This window comes from Sphaerodactylus townsendi, linkage group LG01, assembly GCF_021028975.2.
Source record: "Sphaerodactylus townsendi isolate TG3544 linkage group LG01, MPM_Stown_v2.3, whole genome shotgun sequence".
In the NCBI taxonomy this organism is placed as follows: Eukaryota; Metazoa; Chordata; class Lepidosauria; order Squamata; family Sphaerodactylidae; genus Sphaerodactylus; species Sphaerodactylus townsendi.
Window position 1 is genome coordinate 30,505,629 of NC_059425.1, and position 19,815 is coordinate 30,525,443.

Sequence of the window (19,815 nt, forward strand, 5' to 3'; positions counted from 1 at the left end):
GGCACCTGATCTGAGAAGCTCTAAATGATCTGGACTGGGTAATTTAAAAGACTCCTAATTAGACCTGCTGTAGAAGCCCTGCAGTGAGGTGCCTTGAACCCAAAGCCAGAGTGAGGGGGAACTGTGCACCCTGAACCCCACCATACCCCCACCTGCCCTGGAATGCCCCACCATACCTCCGTACCAGCGTGTTCCCGGTGTGTCGCGCACCCCTCGTCCCCTTGGTGCTACGCCACTGCTCGGACCTCTATCCCTGCATTCCACTGAGCAGAGTTTAAAGCTTTCCTCCAGCCAAAGGGCTTGACTAAACATTATGCATGACCCAAGCTAGATCAAGGGTACTCCCAGTCAGACTCACAGTACATGTAACATTTGGGATCAGTGCAGGTTCTTACTCCTTGTGAGAAAGGTAAAGGGGAAAGAGGAATTTAAGCCTTCCCTCCCATGCCATTTGGCTTGATTCAAAAACATTTACAGTCACTGTCAGTGTATGTTAACAATCAGTCAGTGATTTTGCTTTTGTACCAGTTCAACTACCATAACTTCCCTTAAAGAACAGCAGTTTGGTGAGATTACTGAGGGTTCTCCGATCCACTCCCAGAACTGCAGTTTTCAGAACTTTTCTAGGGAAAAGGACTAACTGCCAAACCAGTCAGAGACTGTAGTATATGGCTCCCAGTAATGGGTAGAGACAGCTGAAACTGGTTTTTAGTTTTGTGGATATTTCTGCCTTCCTGCACATTGATATATCATGGTTGGAACACTGATCTGCAAAAGGGCACAAAAGATTTTTGCCAAGTGAATGAAAATAATTGCTGTCCATCCTACTTCCCTGTGGTTTATTTACATAACAGCTTTGCACAAATCAAACCCCCCATTTTACCCTGCTTCCTGGACTGGAAGGTATTAGCTTCTATCATACCCTTCTGTTTCGCCAAGCTAGAAGTTTTTCTCTAGCCCAAGGAAACTTACTCCAGCAGGAAAAACTGTTGGAAGTAGGTTACTTGGGCAGGAGAAGTTCAGACTTAGTTGAGCAGAAGGACAGGATACACACCACCATTTCCAAAATCCAGCTGCGTGTGTTTCAGTAGGTGGGTTTGCCCTATGCTGTGTTTTGCCGACTGTTATCTTTACTGGAGGGAATCTGCTCTTTTTCTTTGGAAAATTTATCCAGCATATACCCATTCACTTCTTTTCTCCTCCTTTCACTCATTGGCAGATGAAGCCATTAAGATGATTTTATTCTGACAAGCATCATGTGGTTGACAAGGAAGGAAGGCATGCAGGAGGCCTTCCAGGGAAGTTTTGCTGTCTCAGAGGCTTAGAAATAAGATCGAATGTGGAGGAAAGCAAGAAGTATATGTTAAAAGCCAAAGTGGAACATCTGGCAACTGTTGTATGTGGGAGAGGAGGACGCAAGCAACATCAGTAGTAACAGAGCAGATGATTAGAGGGTTTGCCCTGAATAGTAGGGACAGCTCCGTGGAATCTTTATTTTCTTCAAAACTGCACCGGTGAAGTGTAGAGCATGGAAACAGGAAGGCAAGGAACCTGATCATTCTTTCCTCATTTCGTGCCTCCACATTGCAGTGCCTGAGCTTTCCCCATCTATTCCTCCAGCATATTAAGGTTGCTACCATATGCCAAGGATTCAACAGTCTCAACAGAGTATCTATACGGAGATTCTCTGCTATTTTCCATGTTATGCCATTTTTTTAAAAAAAGTAATTGTTACAGAGCTGCAGCTATGACTGGTTTTGTTTTAAATAGCCTCCAGAAAGCTCTCCAGTGGCATAGTATGGAAGATGACAGCCGTGAGGGGCTGACAGAAGGAAAATAGTGATGATGCGGGTGGGACTTGCAAAAACGCACACCTTTCCACTAACATGGAAAGCCGCAGTGGCATGGGAGGTTAAGAGCTCATGTATCTAATCTGGAGGAACCGGGTTTGATTCCCAGCTCTGCCGCCTGAGCTGTGGAGGCTTATCTGGGGAATTCAGATTAGCCTGTACACTCCCACACACGCCAGCTGGGTGACCTTGGGCTAGTCACAGCTTCTCGGAGCTCTTTCAACCCCACCTACCTCACAGGGTGTTTGTTGTGAGGGGGGAAGGGCAAGGAGATTGTCAGCCCCTTCGAGTCTCCTGCAGGAGAGAAAGGGGGGGATATAAATCCAAACTCTTCTTCTTCTTCTAACATGCTTTGACTGCGGACCAGACATGAGTCATCCTTGCAACCACCTTGGGGATGCTGCTGCCATTTTCAAGTGATTTAAAAACGTCAGGAGGGGCTGATCCCGATCAGGCCTGCAGTGTTGCAGGCTGAGGCACTCTTGTGCATCTTCTCAAGTGCCGAAAAGGCTGCACCCCCTGCAGCAGATCTACCCTTTGAAAAGGCATCCAGAGCTTGAAGGGGAGGGGGACTAGAGCACTGCGCTGCCCTTGCAGCATTTAAAAGAACAGTTTAAAATGACAGAGCATACTCATGGTGACTTTGAGGATCTACATCAAGTCCAATTTGGCCAATGCTCTTTCCAAAAAGATCCTAGAAAAGTAGGAGCAGGGAGGGAAGGTGCCCTGGTGTAGCCCGATCTCATCAGATCTCAGAAGCTAAGCCGGTTTGGTACTTGAAAGGGAGATCATCAAGGAAGATTCTGCAAAGGAAAGCAATGGTAAACCATCTATACTTCTCACTGAGCTAGAAAGCCCCTTGTTTGGCTTGCCGTTAGACAGCTGTGATTTGACACCGTTTTACACAAACACAAAAAAGGAGTGATAGAGTAAGTTGATAAAGCAAATCCTGCAAATTGGTTGGTTCGAGGATAATATTATGCGGATCATCCTCAAAACACTGTTCTGGTTTGGAAGCAAAGGCCACTCTCCGGGATTGGGAGCAGACTGTTTTTGTCTTCTGAGCAGCTCCTGCTATGCTGTTGGTATTAAATTAATGCTAGGTCTTTAGTAACTTAGCTAGTAATATTCTGTTTTTGGCAGGAGGACATTTTAAAAGAGACAGTTTTAGGAATAATACACCACCCAGTACTACAAATCGGTAGCAGCTACAAGGTTAGAATACAGCTGTGCCTCCGCTCTGGAACGGTGACAATCAACGGACTTGTGATGTGGTTAATGTGGGGGGCAGGAGGGGACGCACAAATTGTATTCCTTTCAATGGGGTATCCCCTGAAGATCTGGGGGAAATGCCCCCGCTCAAGACGTTTTGAAGTTTGCCCCCCTAAGCCTTGTGAACACTTCATTCGACACCTGCAAGGTCAACCCGCACCTGAAAAACAATTTGCCTCCTTGGCTTTGCCTTCCAACAGATTCTGCCGATAAGGAATCATATTCCTTTTGCATAGTGTTATTAAAGCTGCAGCCTGAATTGGCTCACACAACCATATAGTGAATACATTCAGCTGTTCTGGATTGCTTAATGGCTCCGGTGGGGGCCTATCGGGAAATATTATGCTGGGAATATGGGCCTGGGGTCTGGGAAGAAAGCCAAACCAGCCGCATTTTCCCAGGCCTAGCAATAGTAAGGGTGCCACCTTTTCCATTTCAAAATATCTGCCCCTATAATATTTCTGGGTCCACAGTTAAAGACTAATTGGATGAGAAATAGTTTAAAACTTCATTACGAAGAGCAACTAAAATGCCTTGTGCAGTAGTCTCCAAAGCTTGCTTTAAACAATGGCCCATTCTGCACAGCACAGATAAGAGAGCCAGCATGGTGTAGTGGTTAAGAGCAGGTGGATTCTAATCTGGAGAACAAGGTTTGATTTCCCACTCCTCCACCCGAGTGGCAGAGGCTTATCTGGTGAACCAGATGTGTTTCTGCACTCCTACATTCCTGCTGGGTGACCTTGGACTAGTCACAGTTCTTCAGAACTCTCTCTTCCCCACCTACCTCACAAGGTGTGGGGAGAGGAAGGGAAAGGAGCTTGTAAGCCACTTTGAGTCTCCTTACAGGAGAGAAAGGTGGTGTATAAATCCAAAACTCTTCAAGCGGCCTGGAAATGAAAAAAAAAAAGAGTCTTGGGTAGCAACTCAACACAGCTTTTCCCCCAAGATCCTCAGAATACCTTATTTCATCTCAAGCCACCTTTTTTTGAAGTCGCTAAAACGTGACCTTTTTTTCTGGAGTTGTCTGTAAGTAGTCTCTTGCTTTTGTGTGGAACTTAGGAGCTGAGGAGATGTCTTATTTTTCCTGCGCAACTGTTACAGTTTTCTCTGCCACTTACGCCCAACATTTTATGGTGCTTCAGTGATTCTCTGTACCTGCAGCCCCTTTGCTGAAGGTTTCCCTTCCACTGCTGGGCACTTTTTCAGCCTGAAAAGTACATGGTTGTACTCTGCTCGTCCTGCCAATTCTGGCAATATACGGTTTTTCCATTTTAAAAATTGATGATAAGCTGTCTTTGAAGATCCATAGACATGATTTTAGAATCCATGTCAATTTTCATATCGTGCCTCCGTGTGTTCGAAGACAGCTCCTCGAAAATTAAAAAAGAGAAAACTGGTTCTGGTGGGTTTTCCGGGCTGTGTGGCCGTGGTCTGGTGGATTTTGTTCCTAATGTTTCGCCTGCATCTGTGGCTGGCATCTTCAGAGGTGTATCACAGAGAAAAGTCTGTTTCACACTGTGTGACAGGGGCGGAGGCGTGCCCAGGGTGTGGCCAGGGCATAGAGGGGGCATTCTGGGGCATGGAGGGATGGTGGTGAGCGCCGCCACAGCGGGGCTCAGGGCGCACGCATGCCCCAGGCACATTTTCCCCTCGCTCTGCCCCTGAGGTTAGGAGAATGGGGCTGGCAGCAGGGAATTACCCACTGGGCCTGGGCAATTGAGAAACCTACCACCACCATATATGCAAAGAGCTCCATTTAAAAGACTTGGTGGATTGCTGCCAACTACACACGAACATACAGGCTCCAAAAACATGTGTGTTTCATTGGCTAGATGGTTAGAAGGGAATTGTCTGGCTGGGGCCAAAAAGGAAATTTAATCTTGAGCTTGTGCCTTGGGACTGCTCACCTGTCAAATGTTTGGCTGGCAGCAGGCCATGTTGGAAGCAAGAGTGTCCGGGGTGGGGGGAGTGGGGATTCCCATTCTTAAAAGAACAGATCTAACCATAACATCAGCACAGCTCTTGCCGCTGTATGCTAAAACAACAATCCTTTGAGTGACAGCCAAGAAGCAAAGAAAGGGCTGCCCATTTTCCATCCAGCTTGGCATGGACCTTCACTTGATCAAGAGTCACTTGGACATACCACCCAGCCAGAACTGGAAAGTGTTTTGCTAGAAAGTTAGGATGAGATGAAGTCCCATTTTTAGAAAGGAAAGAGTTATGGGGCAGGGGGTGGGGTGCGAAGACACATGAGGAACCAGCACCAAAGAAACACAGAGGTTCTCTCCCCTCCAACAATCTCCGACAATATGATAACAACTTTCCATTCGCCCCAAAAAATATCCAAGGCAACATACCAACATTTGAGATAATATTCCAGCCAAAATGGAAAAAGCCCAGTCAAAATCTTAGAACAAGCAGAAGGGCAAAAGTAGTTGATTTCAAGAGCTCCATTTAGAAAGGCTTGGATGAATGAAAAAGGCATTCTCTTGCATTTAAAAGCTTGCAGCAAAGTTGCTCGACAGACCTTCTATAATGCACTCGGCAAGAAGGGAAATTAATTCCAATTTGAGAATGAAGAAAGTCAGTCCCTTCATACTAGTGATGAGATTATTTCTACCTCCTCAACTCCCAGCTCATCCCAGTTCGTCTCTGCAGATGGTTAATGCTGTCTTGTCATTCTGTTGGTATCTGCAAAATACTAGATGCCCTGCACAAGTGTTTCAAATTCAAAACCAAAATCCGCAAAAGCAGTCAAAATTATTTATTATATTTTGCTGTGCACTCCTTCCAAGCAGCTGGGGGGGAGGGGTATGCATGTGCAGTCGTGAGTCCACCCTCCATTACACTGGGAACATTCTAATATATTTTTCTTTCTTACTGGGCCCAACACATACCTGTAAAAAATAAGTAATTCTCTCAATTGAGCTGTAGACCTTCCTTCTACTGCAGGCCAGATCAACTGAGGAGGGTGGAGCTCTTGCACTTGGTAATAAGTAAGCAAGCTACACTACACTTGATCTTAGCCAATAGGCCGAGAAGCGATGAAACTTACCAACTGCACATGCTCAGTGAGCTCTTATCCCCTGGGCCCTAAGATCCAAACAAAACAAAAAGACTAAAATGGCATGGGTTACACATGGACACCCTTTCTTTAATATGCATATCAATCCTGTGAGGGAGCTGAACGGAGAGATAATTACAAGTCAAGCATCACCCAGGGAACTTCGTTGTCTGCTGGGAATTTTGAACCAAGACCTCCTTGTTCCTAGTCTGACACTCTTACCACTACATCACACTGAGTTCAAACAGCGTAATCCTAAAAACATAAACATAAATAATGCTGCCGTATACTGAGTCAGGCTCAGTATTGGCCCTTTCCCCACTTACCGTTTGCTGCACGCTACTCTCCCCAAATAGCGAATGGTCCAGTGGCGCTCCCCACGAGTCCGGGTGGCGACAACGCAGCCGCCCCGACTCTGCCGCTCTCACGTCCCCTCAGCGCGCGTCATTTCTGGCGCTGAAGAAACGGCACCTTCTGACTGCCCCGCGCAGACCACAGTGTGCGGAGCAGTGGGGAACACGACCCCCCGGCAGAAATCACTCGCGCTGAGAGTAGCGCGCTGCAAACGGTAAGTGGGGAAAGGCCCATTATTTGCTCTGACTGGCAGCAAATCTCCAGCATATTTGGCAGAAGTCTGTCAGATCAGCATCGATCTGATACTTTCAACTGTGGAAATGCCAGAGATTGAACCTGGGACCTTCTGGGCACAAAGCAGAAACCGTGGCCCCTCTTCTCTAAGCTGAGTTACGCCATTCTTAAAAGGTATAGCTTTGCTTTGGATGGACATGTTCGTACACCTGAGCTTCAGAGAGGATTAGAATGAGATGTCAAGTAGAAAATTCAACCCTTTGTTGAAAAATGGACCAATCCTACCTGTCATTCCACGGTATCCAGGCAATCCTCTTGGGCCCGCATCTCCTTGGTCCCCCTTGAGGCCACGTTGCCCCATAAGTCCTCTTTCCCCAGAGAACCCTATATTCAGAAGTAGAAAAAATGTAGGTCAAGATTTGGTTGGTTACTTAAGAAACTGCACAGGTCAAAAAGGAATAAAAGGTAAAAGCCTAGCAAATATACCAGCTGGATCTCCTGTTTTCTTAACTAAGGCTAGAAATCCCTGATTGGATGTTGACTGCCAGGCTGATAGTGAAATCAAGAGGTTAATTGACTATCAGGAAAAACAGAGTTCAATCAAAAGAACAAAAGACCCCTTCACAGTTCTCTCTCTCCCACCTCCAAAACTCCCCTTTCTCTACTTGCAATATTAAAAATGAATAATAAAAATAGATAAGGTATAAATAAATAAAATGAACGTTCTGCTTTCACTGTGGGAGAGGTCCCTGATTAGCAGCTAGTTTTCTGGCCACTCACCACAGCACTTCTGTGAATCCATCATCCTTGCAAACTCAGGAGCTGCTGCCTTACAGCATTTACACTGAAGGTCGGCCTTCCTTCTCCCTGATGCCTCTTGCTTGGAGATCTGTCAAATGGCTCTTCCTGAATATTTCCCCTCCTAATGCTAGAATGGGCATTTTGTGGAACAGTTCCTCTTTTATAGAATACCCTGCCAAATAATACCTGCTAGCATGTTTGCTGCTGATTTTTTGTAAGACACCTCAGCTGCATGTCTGAAAGACAACATGGCTTTTTTATTCACTTATATTTTACATTTTCAGCCTGTCCTTCCTTTAAGGAGCTCAATGTGGTATACATGGTTCTCTTCTCAATGACACTGTGATGTAGGTTAGGTAGAGAGAGAATGACTGGCCCAGTGAATCGCATGGTGAGAGCATACTGGAATCTAGGTCTCCTCTTTCCAACCTGAAGTGGACTGTTCCTTTAATTGTCAGAGGTCTGCTGCTCTCAAGGTCCACTGGCAGCCAAGAATAGCTTTTCCAGACGGAACATTTAAAACATTTTGCCAGCTTCTGGAAAGAAATGTTTTGGCTTTTTTTGGCTGCATAGCACAGAAAAATAAAGCATTTCTGAAGAACATGGTTCTTTCTGGGTTTTTTAATTTACCGTGAGTTATTTCCGAAGTTAGAGAGACTCAAAATCTGTAAATATTTCTGAGTCTCCATAGCTTCAAAGATATCTCACAGAAAATTAAAACAGAAAAAAACAACATGTTCACATAATCAGCAGGCAAATACCGAATTTATTGGTGCACAGAAATGGTAGGAATGGCGGGCAGCCATGATACTAGTTGACAATGTCCGTAGAACACTTCACCAAATGGCGGGCAGCAAGGGGAGCTTTAAAAATCAGGTGGGAGAAATAAAACATTTCCTGATCTCCACACAGCAAGCAGGAAACATTTTGAAAATGTTTTGGGGGAAAAGTTTAGCATTTCCCAAATAAACCATTTTGGGCTGGAATAAAATGCTTCCAAAACGTTTTGGCCTTAAAGTTGGGAGGAATTCTTGAAGGAAACATTTTATATTCCAGCTTCAAGGAATTTTATTTGAGTTGTGCAGAAAGTGCCCGTATGTGGCCCTTGCCGTGCTGGTGAGGCCACTTGGTTTGGTTTGTTTCAGAGCTGTTTGACACCCCAGTCAATCTCAATCATCCCACTCAATCTCTGTTTACAAATCATAACAACTCCAGGATTCCTTAGGAGTCTGTCTTGGGCCAGAGTCATCCAGGAGACAGGCATAACCAAGCCACAAATTCCACTGTGATTACCCACTTCTTGTTGCAATTGCATATGTTGATTCTTACATGTGAGTCCCACTTATAGAAGAATAAATGGGAGCCCACAAGATTTGTGAGGGGAATCCCATCCTTCCCTCTGCTTGCCCAATGAGCCCAGGAATAATTTCCTGCAACCACCATCAACCATGGATTCCCAGACTCCACTGCTGCTGGGCCAGGAGTGGGTCTTCCAAGCTTGCAGAACACTATGAGAGTATTAGCAGTGAATCCCATTGTGCTAAACAATACAGAGGACTCTAGACAGTGGTTGGTGGGTTAACAGCACCCACCAAGGGGGCCAATTCCTCCTGATTTTCTTCCCCCTTGGCCACCATTTTGTCCTCTTCTTCTCTGCTGGTCAACAGCACCTGGGTCTCCACAAGAGAGTCCCACCCCATGTATGGAACTGGGGTTGTGTTTTGGCAAAGGGCAGAGAGGCCTGACGGATGCTGCTTCTGAAGGTCTCATTTCAAGAGCAACCACATTTCACACTTGGTTTGTGTTGTTTTAATCAGTTCGGTGTAAGCCCCACCCCCAAACCCTGTGTACTTAGCATTTGGCTGGAAGTGAGTCATGCATGGAGACTGTTTGGACATCAGCTGTGCATAGCAATTGGCTGGAAGTGAGTCATCTCCACCCTCTAGGCTTGCTCTGTTATATATTATATACAGAGATAACCTCAATCTGCAGATTTAAGTATCCACAGAGTGGCCTACACAGTGTACACAGAGTGGCCTAGTTATCACACAACAATCGAAGATAAACTGGCCATGCAAAGAGGCATTTCCAGAAATTGAACATGTTTGCACACCTCTGCATTTTTTTGGTGAACATTCAATTTTATAAGAATAATTTTAGCCTTTTCCTTTGTGGACATTATTCTGATCACCAGACCTCATCTGCTTCATTTCCAGTTACTTCTCTTACTAAGGGGTGTATGATGGTACTCCCTTTTCATTCCTTTTAAAAAAATTTGGATGGCATCAACACAAGCCTTTTATTCCCCCTATTTTCTTCAAGCAAGCCTTTATTGGCATAGACAACAGTACAACAATAGTAAAAAACTGATTAAAAACATATACAGTACAGGAAATAAATGTTAAGTGGAGAGAAATCTACTGGCATTTAGTAATTTCCAGGAAAAAGTCTGCTACTATCATACAGAGAGAAGGATCAGGATTGTCCAGCAAGTAGTGTAATCTAAATAAATCAGGGAGATCGGGTAAATGTAAAGGAGTAAGATTCACATACTTGGATATGATTTCCTTGAATCTGAAAACAGTGTAGTAATTGGTGGGCCAGAGATTCAACTGAGCCATCATTACACGGCACAATCTTTTAACCTTTTCTTCCCCCATTTCAACCTCCATGGTGTTCTCAGTTTGTTTGTTTTATACCACATGGCATTTACAACTTATATGCCATTTTTATACAATAGATGCAAAAACTGCATGTGTGGCAAAAGTAGAGTGCCCCAGATGCAATTTGCAGGAGTGAAAAACAAAAGCAAATGGGAATTTTAAAACAACACAGACTGTAAAATGTGGTAGCGACCCAACTCCCTTAAAAACAGAAAGACAATTCTTCCCTTGTCGTGAAAGGTGTAGCTCACAGGTGCCCTCCAGATGTTATGGACTACAGTTCCCATCATCCCCTGCCAGCATCATGGTGTTTTTTGCCTCTCGCCTTCTAGAATACAACCTGATCTGTTGTTTGCCAATACGCCAAGCACATGTTTCCAATGAGGTTTTTGAAATGGCTTGGAGGCCTCTTTTCCTGAGTGGTAACAGCTCATTTAAAACCCAAACTGGGATCTGGACAGTTTACAGTGATCTTTTCAACATGACGTTAACATAATGTTACATGACAGCATGCCCAGAAGAACGATCCATCTCAGCTTCTCTGAAGTGGGAGAAGGATGACAGCTTTTTGGAGAATCCCCTCACCCACAGATATAAAGGAGGACGAGATGTTCAGCTGGCTGTTAATTGTGAATTCTTCTTTGGGGTAGATTAGTCCTGACAGAAGCAAGATCTGTTGAAAAGTGGGATGATCTCTGAAGAGATTAGGTGAAAGCTTTCATCCCTCGAGGGACAATTAAGAGGGACAGAATTAATTTTGGCAGGATTTGAATCTAATCTGGGATCTCATATGTTTTTGCCACTCTGATTTCTCTTGCACAAATTTTGCCTCGTTTTGTCAGTGCACATGGTTTGGTCGTGTAGATGGCAGACTTGTTCAGCACAGGAGCAAAGAATCTTCTCACACTCAACTCTACAGGAAATGACCAGTAGGAAAGATTGTGGTGGCCACCCATTGCCCTGAGGAACAGCTACTGGTTCTAGGGTATTGCTTGTGATACCTCGTCTGAAACTAAGAAGGTCTGATCTGCACAAGAGACCTTTTTGAACTCTGCAAGTGGCATCTTGAAATTGCTGAAAGAAGAAAGGTGGGGATATAGAAAGCAAATAGAACAATACGGCATCAACACAAAAGCAGACCCTTCCCCCAAAAGAGCACACATGGACCTGCCTTATACTGAATGACAACATTGGTCTTTCAAGGTCTGCTCTTGGGGAGGGCGGTCTAAAAATATAATAAATAAACAAACAAACAAACAAACAAACAAACAAACAAATAAATAATAAAGGTCAGTCTTGTCTACTCTGACAGGCAGTGGCTCTCTCCAAAGACTCAGATCTTTTACATCATTTACTGGAGACACCAGAGAAATGTCTGTCATCCAAACCAGATATTTAAACATTGAGCCACAGTCCCTCAACAAATGCTCTCTATTAGCAGCTGTTTGTAGAAAAGGAACTGTACAATCCAACATTTTCATAGATGAAAATAGGGAGGTTGAATGTAACAGCTCCATTCTCAAAATAAGGATCACTGTATACATGAGGTTGCATTCTGCCAAGCCATAGCCCAGTGGTCTATCAAGGTCTACTCTATCCTGAACTAGCAGGATACCCGTGCTTCGCTACGCATACTTCATCACAGCTTCTCTATGAATTTGGGGTGACATTCAGCATACTTCTTTACAGCCTGTTTGTGAACTTTGGGGTAACATGCAGCATATTTCCTCGCAGCCTGTCTGTGGACTGACGGGTTGGTTTTCGCATATTTTGCAGCAGCTTCCTGTAGTTGTCTTTTTCTAATGCAATGTGTAAATCAATTTCTGCATTTAATTCCTCTTCTCCCTTGAGTGGTTTCAGCAGAAGGAACAGGTTCGTATGCGTTGAGGAGGGCGGTGTTAGAATGCAGTTGGCGCACCATTGGATCAAGCGTGCTTGTTGTCTGGTGGGCATTAGCAGAACTTGTTGATGCGACAAATGGAGTTAGAGCTTCAAAGTGCCCTTCATTAAAATGTCCTGTGAAACGGAGCTGTATATATAAACGCAAAATACCACTCACTGACTGACTGACTGACTCATCAAAAGAACTCGAAAACCATCAAAAATACCATGTTGAAGTACATGAAACTCGTGGTGTTTAACTGTCACCCTTAGAATGTTCGTGCAGATGGCCAGAGTTAAACAGTAAATATCTAATAAGTCGAGTGGAAGTGAATATTTTGGAAAATCCTTTCTTCGAGCACCTGAAGCACATAATGAACCGGTGTGCCAAATTTAAACTTTGTTGTTTCGGTGGTTTATTGATTGATTGATTGATTGATTGATTGATTGATTGATTGATTGATTGATTGATTGATTGATTGATTGATTGATTGATTGATTGATTGATTGGAATTGTAGACCTCCCCATCCCCGAGGGGCTATGAGTTCTTTTGAGTTCTTTTGATGAGTCAGTCAGCCAGTGAGTGGTATTTTGCATTTATATATATATATATAGATTCCCCACCAGGAGGAGCAGATTTAGCCTTTGTAGAAGGTTCTGGACAGTATGCAAAGATTTAAACAGTTTTTGTTGGCCAGAGGAGTGGTCACTGAATCTTAAACAGAGAGCTCCTTTTCTGTCTTCAGTGGGAAAACACTGTTTGGCCTTGCTGGCTAACTTAATTGGTCCCAGTCTTGCCTACAGAGACCCCCACTAGAGACATTATTTCAGACTTTACAGCAGCATTTTCAGGCTAAGAAAAGTAAACTGATTCACAGGATCCATTATAACCATTGTTTGCAATCTGGATTTTCCTGTCAGTGGGAGACAATCCACTTACAAATGATTGCTGTTGTGCAATAGTGAAGTCTTCAATGGTGTGTGGCCCTGATGTCTGTGGCCCATCATGCATGGAGTGGTTTCTGAAACGCTCTTTGCTCCACAGTGGAGTCGCAGTGGGATTTCCTCACATTGCCTTGTTTACACATGAGGAGTTGTCCCACTGCCGCCTGTGAGGTTTGCCTGCTCCCACTTCTGGGTGATTCCCCATCAACAGCAAGATGGATGGCTTTTTTCAAAAAGCCATTTAAATTTTATATCGATATTCTTACAGGGTGCAGTTTTGCTCCCTCCCTCTGCTGCAGTGCTGAAGAATTTGGGAGGGAGATGGGCCAGGCATGTTTGATCATTGGCAGTAGAGGAGGATGTCATGGCCAAGCAAGCTTCTGCTCCTCCCCTCCCCAGAAAGCAATGGGAGCTTGGAGAGTGGGAAAATGGGGAGGGAAGAAAAGATGGGATTGCATGAAAGGGGCAACATTGATATTCTTCACATGGCTATTGTGATGGCTCTCTATTATTAATTTTTGGGTTGGGGGGGGAAGCCGGTCATTGATACCCTGGAAATTCCCGTGAGGAGTGGGGGAAGAGGAGGAGACTGAAAGGAGCAGAAACTCAGAAAACCAGGGGAGTTTGCCCACTCCCAGGAACCACGGGGCTTCCAGGATCTGCAGCGCCATAAGTGTGAGCGCATCTGAAATGGAAACTCCGCTGTGAAGGAAATGTACTCTCACTGTGGGGCAGAGCACTAGTGCATAATTGGCCTGTATATTAGCAAACTAAGTGAAGGTTGCCTGTTGGAAAGCTGAAAAAGGTCTAAATACAGAAAATTGGGAGGAAAAAGTAAGAGAGCATGCTACAATGGCTAAACTAATGATCCTTGAAAATAGACAGTCAAATGTGAGTTTGATGAGAAGTGGGAATTGTATTGTATGTTGCTGAAACATTTAATTAAATAATAATAATACCAAAGGGGATTACAATTAGAAGCAGAGGAATTAATTGAATAGGTAAAACTACAAGTAACTTTTTATTGTGGTTGTTATCTGAATAGCAAAATGTTAGGTGAAATAAGTAATATTATGGAAAGTTGTCTCTCAAATCGGTATCATGTTTTCATTAAATATTAAGATACATTTTATTGCTACTAGTTTATGTTAATGTTTTGTTTTCATATGATTTTTGTTTTTGTTTTTATATGATTTTTTAATGTTAATGTTTTGTTTTTATATGATTTTTTCTCTTTGTTATAACTTCTTACTTTTGTAGGTATTGTTATAAATACATTTAAAAGTTATATATATTTTTTTAAAAAACTATATACAGGTCAAATAACGATATGTGGTTTTTGGGGGGGGGGGTCAGAAGAAACCTCAGAGAAGATCTGTTCTGTCTTTTGGGGTCACAGTCCTGAATATGGCTGCCAACCTCCAGGTGGGGCCTGCAGATCTCCTAGAATTACAGCTGCTCCCCAGACTACAGAGATCACGTCTGGAGGAAATGACTGCTTTGGAGGTCCCTCCCATCCCCAAACTTCATCCTCCCCAGGCTCCACCCTGAAATCTCCAGGAGTTTTCTAAACCGGAGTTGGCAATCCTAGTCCTGGGGATGACAGATTTCTCACAGCAGAAGTTGTATGGAGGTTTCACACAGCATATTTAAACTCATTAATGAGCCACGGGTAAAGCATTCTGGCAATTTCAAACTGTGCCGCTGTTCCTCCCGCCACCCCCCCTTTCTTGCAGTGCGTTCTTTTTCAACTTTTTAAAAAATGTTCTAACTTTTGTGCTGTGATGCTGTTTGTAGCTGTTATCTGAACACTGGCAATACAGCATTCAATGACTATATTAGTCTAGCACTGTAGTGCAAAAGTTCGAATGTTTTTAAAAAGCCAAAAAAGAGTGTACAACAAAACCATCGGGGAAAAAAAGCAGCACTTTCAAAAACCCTGCAGACATTTCAAACAACACAGAACAGCAATTCAGAAGTGTGAAGAAGACCTGAAAACAGGAGAAAGTAGTTCAGGGGGGTGAGAAGAGAAACAGCGCTCAATCTCGCTTTGTATGAAAACAGTCTAAAAAATCTGTTAGCTGCTGGAAGCCAAAATGGTTTTCTCTGGAATGACACAAAAAACCCATTAACCACCAGCTGCTGAAATGGATAAAGGCTGTTTGAAAAGGGCCTTTACTTGTGTGTTAAGTGCTGTCAAGTGTCTTCTGACTTATGGCAACCCTATGGATTTAGGCCAACACAGAAATTGGCGACAAGACCTGAGGACTACGTGTGAGGGAATGGCTGTCTTGAGGCTTACAGGCAGCACTGCTGCCTAGTCTCGGGTACAGTTGTAGGGTTGCCAGCTATGGCAAAAATGGACACTCCCAGGCCAAAAGTGCTCAGGGAGCTGGCTAATGTTGGACCTTCCTCTGGGCACACAGCCTTTGGTGCTGGCACAAGTCACTGTGCCAGGGCTGTGCTGCCACCACAACTGTGCTGGAATCCCTCCATTGTATTCCTGCGCCGCTGTGGCCCTGGCCCCAGAGTAAATGCCCCTTATGCCGGCACAAATGGCATTTGTGCTGGGTTCAACTGATCCCATAGTGCATTTACTCCCACCCTTCTGAACTGCACTGTTAGTTACTTAACTATTATAGTATTTGCTTAATAAATTGTTTCTTGATTACTCTGCCTGGGTCCTTCACGCCTCACATGGGGTCATATGCCCTGCCTGAAAAGGGAGTTATATGGAGGCAGGGAAGGTGCTCTGGTCCCTCGCCAGAGCAGCCCTTGAACCAGACTAGATAGCCAGCACGACCTTTGTCAGCTCCAGCACTGATGGGGGCAACAGCCGCAGAAGGCCACTGCTTTCACATCCTGCTTGTGAGATCCCAAAGGCACCTGGTGGGCCACTGCGAGTAGCAGAGAGCTGGACTAGATGGACTCTGGTCTGATCCAGCTGGCTTGTTCTTATGTTCTTATGGGGGCTGGAGGGAACAAGAGAAGGAGAGATCCCCAGAAGGAGACATCCCCAGAAGGAGACAAGGGAAGGAGAGATCCCCAGAAGGGACATCTCACCTGGTGCAAAAATTGCATGGCCACTTTCTGTGAAAGGGACACTCTCCCTGTGCACCTAAGCCCCCATCCCCTTACAGACAGGCTTACAGTCTTTCACAAAAGGGTATTGAAAGGAGGGCCATATTTCACAGGAAGCAAAACATGTTTACTAAATTCACTCCTCTGCTTTAGCTCAACCCTAGCTGGCCATTGAGGACTTTCAACATCTAAGACCACCACGTTAAATTATGCCTGGAACCAAAAAAGCAATGGTACCAAAGATGGAGCAACACCTTTTCTGCACCTGTTCTTCTCACATTCTCCGCTTGCTGCAAGTACTAGACAGACAAGAACCATCCAATACATAGGGAATCATAGCTGTCCAAAATGGGAGGGTGATGAAACTGATAACTGAGACAATCTATTAATTCAAACGAAAAGGGACACAGCGGGCTCACCTGTCTAAATGGTACAAGATTCCCCTTTCTTCTTCTGCCAGGAGAGCAGGATGAAGGAGCATCTTCAGATGTACAGATCGCTTTGCAAGGCGACAGAGGGAATCCTAACTTAAAATGGGACAATGGACTTTGGGCCGTAATGGGGCAGAAAAGCAGGATACAATTAAAAAAAATAAATACAGTACATAAATATGGTAATGTGAAATGTCCCAGCATTGTCGTATTGTATTTAATGCAAAAGGAAGACTGGGATTTTTCCCAGGTGTGACATTGAAGAAAAGAGGGTTTGGCTTATATTTGCATACAAGTCTATTGGCATGCAAGTTACAAGTATGTACAATACAAACGTGTGAAATGTTTTTAGGGAGTGGTTCATCATACATTCAGGGCCATCTTTCTTTTGGGTAAATATGGTATGTAATCGAAGGACGAGCTGCATAGAGAACATACAGGTCTTCAATACAGCCACAAAGCAAACAAATTATGTTGTTACAGTCCAAGGCAATTGGTTGCCCATAGCTGTTCTAAATCAAACCCAGGAGTTCCTTAATCCCAGTTCCTCTGGGACACAAATCCTAGGCAATTGCACATTGCTAACAATGGTCCTTGGTCCTTCAGCCAACAGTTTAACATTTATATAGCATAAGCTTCCACTTAGATAGAAAATCCTGTTTTCCTTTAGTGCTTTAATTAAATTTCCCTTTGCAAAAAGTGGTTTCAACGTAGGAAGGAAACATTTCCTGAAGCCTTTAGAAGTTCAAACACAGCCTGGATAATAAAGCTGAAACCCCAGCAAAGTTTGGGGCATGTTCCTATCTCCAATCTTCTTGCTCAGGAATGTCGAGAAGCCCATGAACAGCCACTCCCACCTTCCATTTGTATGTGCAGTCACACACCTAACGCTAACCCCTTGTTTCATTGGCCCCAGTGCCATCTGTGTTGCGGTCAGTGCTCCAGCACCAGTGTGAACTTTAAAGACCTTCCACGTGCAGCCTTTCACAAAGTTAGCATGAATGCCGAAAACCCTATTGACCAAAACCCCATCTTGTTTTTTTGTTTAAAGGAAACCATGATGGGGAATTGGCAGGTGATCTGATGTAAGTCAGGGGGTGGCGAGAGAGGACTGAAAAGCCGCAAGGTGAACGTGCCTAGAATATTTACATTCCAGCAGAAGGCCGTACAAATTACACACGAAGCACTAATTATTGCTTGAACACTGATGTTTCATGGAGCAGCATGGACAGTGAACATGTGTGTACACCAGAGTTTCTCCAACTCTGGGGTCCCCCCTTAACTGGACTCCGAACATCTGTTCTGTGAGGAAAAATGAAGAACCGATCTGTGGTTCTAGCCAGTCTTCTGCTTCAGATGAGGCTATGTGGTATGAGGTGTTCATCCGGCACTGGAATTAAAGAAAGAAAAAGAACGGGGCATCGCTATTCTCCCTCACCCTGGGGGAACTATCATTAATATGAAGCAGCAGCTCTTCTTCATTTACTCAAACCCTACAGAATCTTCCCCACAAAGTCAGCGTGCATCAGCAAACATCATTTGCCTGAAGGCATTCAACTTATCAAGGTCTTGGGTGGTGGCACAAGGAAAGTACATCATTCCAAAGTTCCTTTGAAACTTTGTGTGCCCTTCAATCATCCATTTTACATGTCCCGTGCCCTCTTTAGAAGGGCCCACATTATGGAACATGGATGCACATTGCCAGGCGGGCCTCCTGACATCAAAAGGGGTTCTGTTCTCTGTCATGTTCAGTTTCCCACTGTCTTTGTGTTTTGTGACTGTGTAGTGATTCAGAATGCGCCCAAGTCCTGGATCCTCCTGATATCACCTCACACGGTCTAGAGAAATAACAGCTCTTGCATTCCTGTTCTGTACTGCTTTGCTTTGATATCGTGGGAGAAGGGAGGACAGGGGGCAAAGTCTTGGGTTTAAAAAGGTGTTTGTGAAAGACAGTTCTTAAAATTGGCTTTCTCCGTAGTCTGCCTATAAAGGCTTCTGATTGAAATCAACAAGTCGGATATTGCTCGCAGATCCAGGGCTTGATACACATATACAGTGGAACCTCGGTTTTCATTGCCTTCAGTTTTCATCAGTTTCGGTTTTCATCGATTTTTTCAGTGAAAAATTTGTCTCGGTTTTCATCGATTTGCCTCGGTTTTCATTGATTTGCAGTAAGGTGCAGGGGTTTGTGGAGAAAAATCACCCGGACAAAGCTGTTGCAGGCCGTGTCTGCAACTTGTTTAATGACAATGTCTTGCCCATTTCAGACAAATCTTAAAGAGGCGTCAGAAACAGACCTCTTTGGACAGCTTTCTGGTGTGACATTGGTCCTCTGGCCCTGAAACTGGTCCTAGTGTTATTGCTTGTTACCGTTTTCAGCATTAAACACTATATTCACCCAAAAATGTGTTTTTGGTATGTTTTTTGGAGTGCCTAGAATGGATTAATTGGATTTACATTGATTCCAATGGAAAAGTTTGCCTCGGTTTTCATCGGTTTCGGTTTTCATCGATTCTTTTTGGACGGATTACCAAAGAAAACCAAGGTTCCACTGTACCTTTAAATGCTATGTCACAAGATGAGGGTATATCACTCATACTACACTTCATATATTTGGTACCAGAAACATTGATGTCCATTATTCTGGGTAAGAAAAAAATTGGTGTTGCTGGACATTTAACATTATGCAGTTCTTTGATGGGAGTCACTTTGAATGAATGGAAACTTAGATCCAGGATCTATGCAGAAGTTGCTTGCCATCTCTCAGAGCCATCCCTTCTAAGCAGGAATTACTAAAACAGTCCTCACCCTGCATAAATGTCTCCTAAACTGATGGGGGTGTTAGTGGCAATCAAGGAAGACATGAGATGTTGAGACAGGCCCACGAAATGTACGTGGCACAAAATGTTTGGAAAAGAACTGGAGAATCACTAAGGTTAAAGGGGTAAGGCCAGGACAAGTCATTACTCTGCAGCCAAAACTCTGACATTACTCCAAAGCCACATTTGAGAATTCAGTTCCTCACCCCCTCCACCACATCTACCCCAGAGGCACTCAGAACCACCTCTGGGGCTTGTATGAACAGAATATATATCCACACTATGGAGAATGGGCATCTCGCCCAATATAAATATATGCTCACTGCTAGTCACCCCTGCAGAGTACAGAACTCTGCTGCTATCCATGTGCTGTATATATTAGGACTGCGTACAGGAAAAAAGATGGACACCATGTGTTA

General features: G+C 44.1%; 1 protein-coding gene across 1 annotated transcript in view; it reads right to left on the reverse strand.

Annotated features, from left to right (window-relative positions):
* Positions 1 to 19,815, reverse strand: part of SCARA5 (scavenger receptor class A member 5) — a 125,764-nt gene that overhangs the window by 34,527 nt on the left and 71,422 nt on the right. Inside the window, exon 6 of the mRNA XM_048487202.1 lies at positions 7,060 to 7,158. Within this exon, the coding sequence (XP_048343159.1) occupies positions 7,060 to 7,158 (99 nt within the window). The remainder of the gene's footprint in view (positions 1 to 7,059; positions 7,159 to 19,815) is intronic.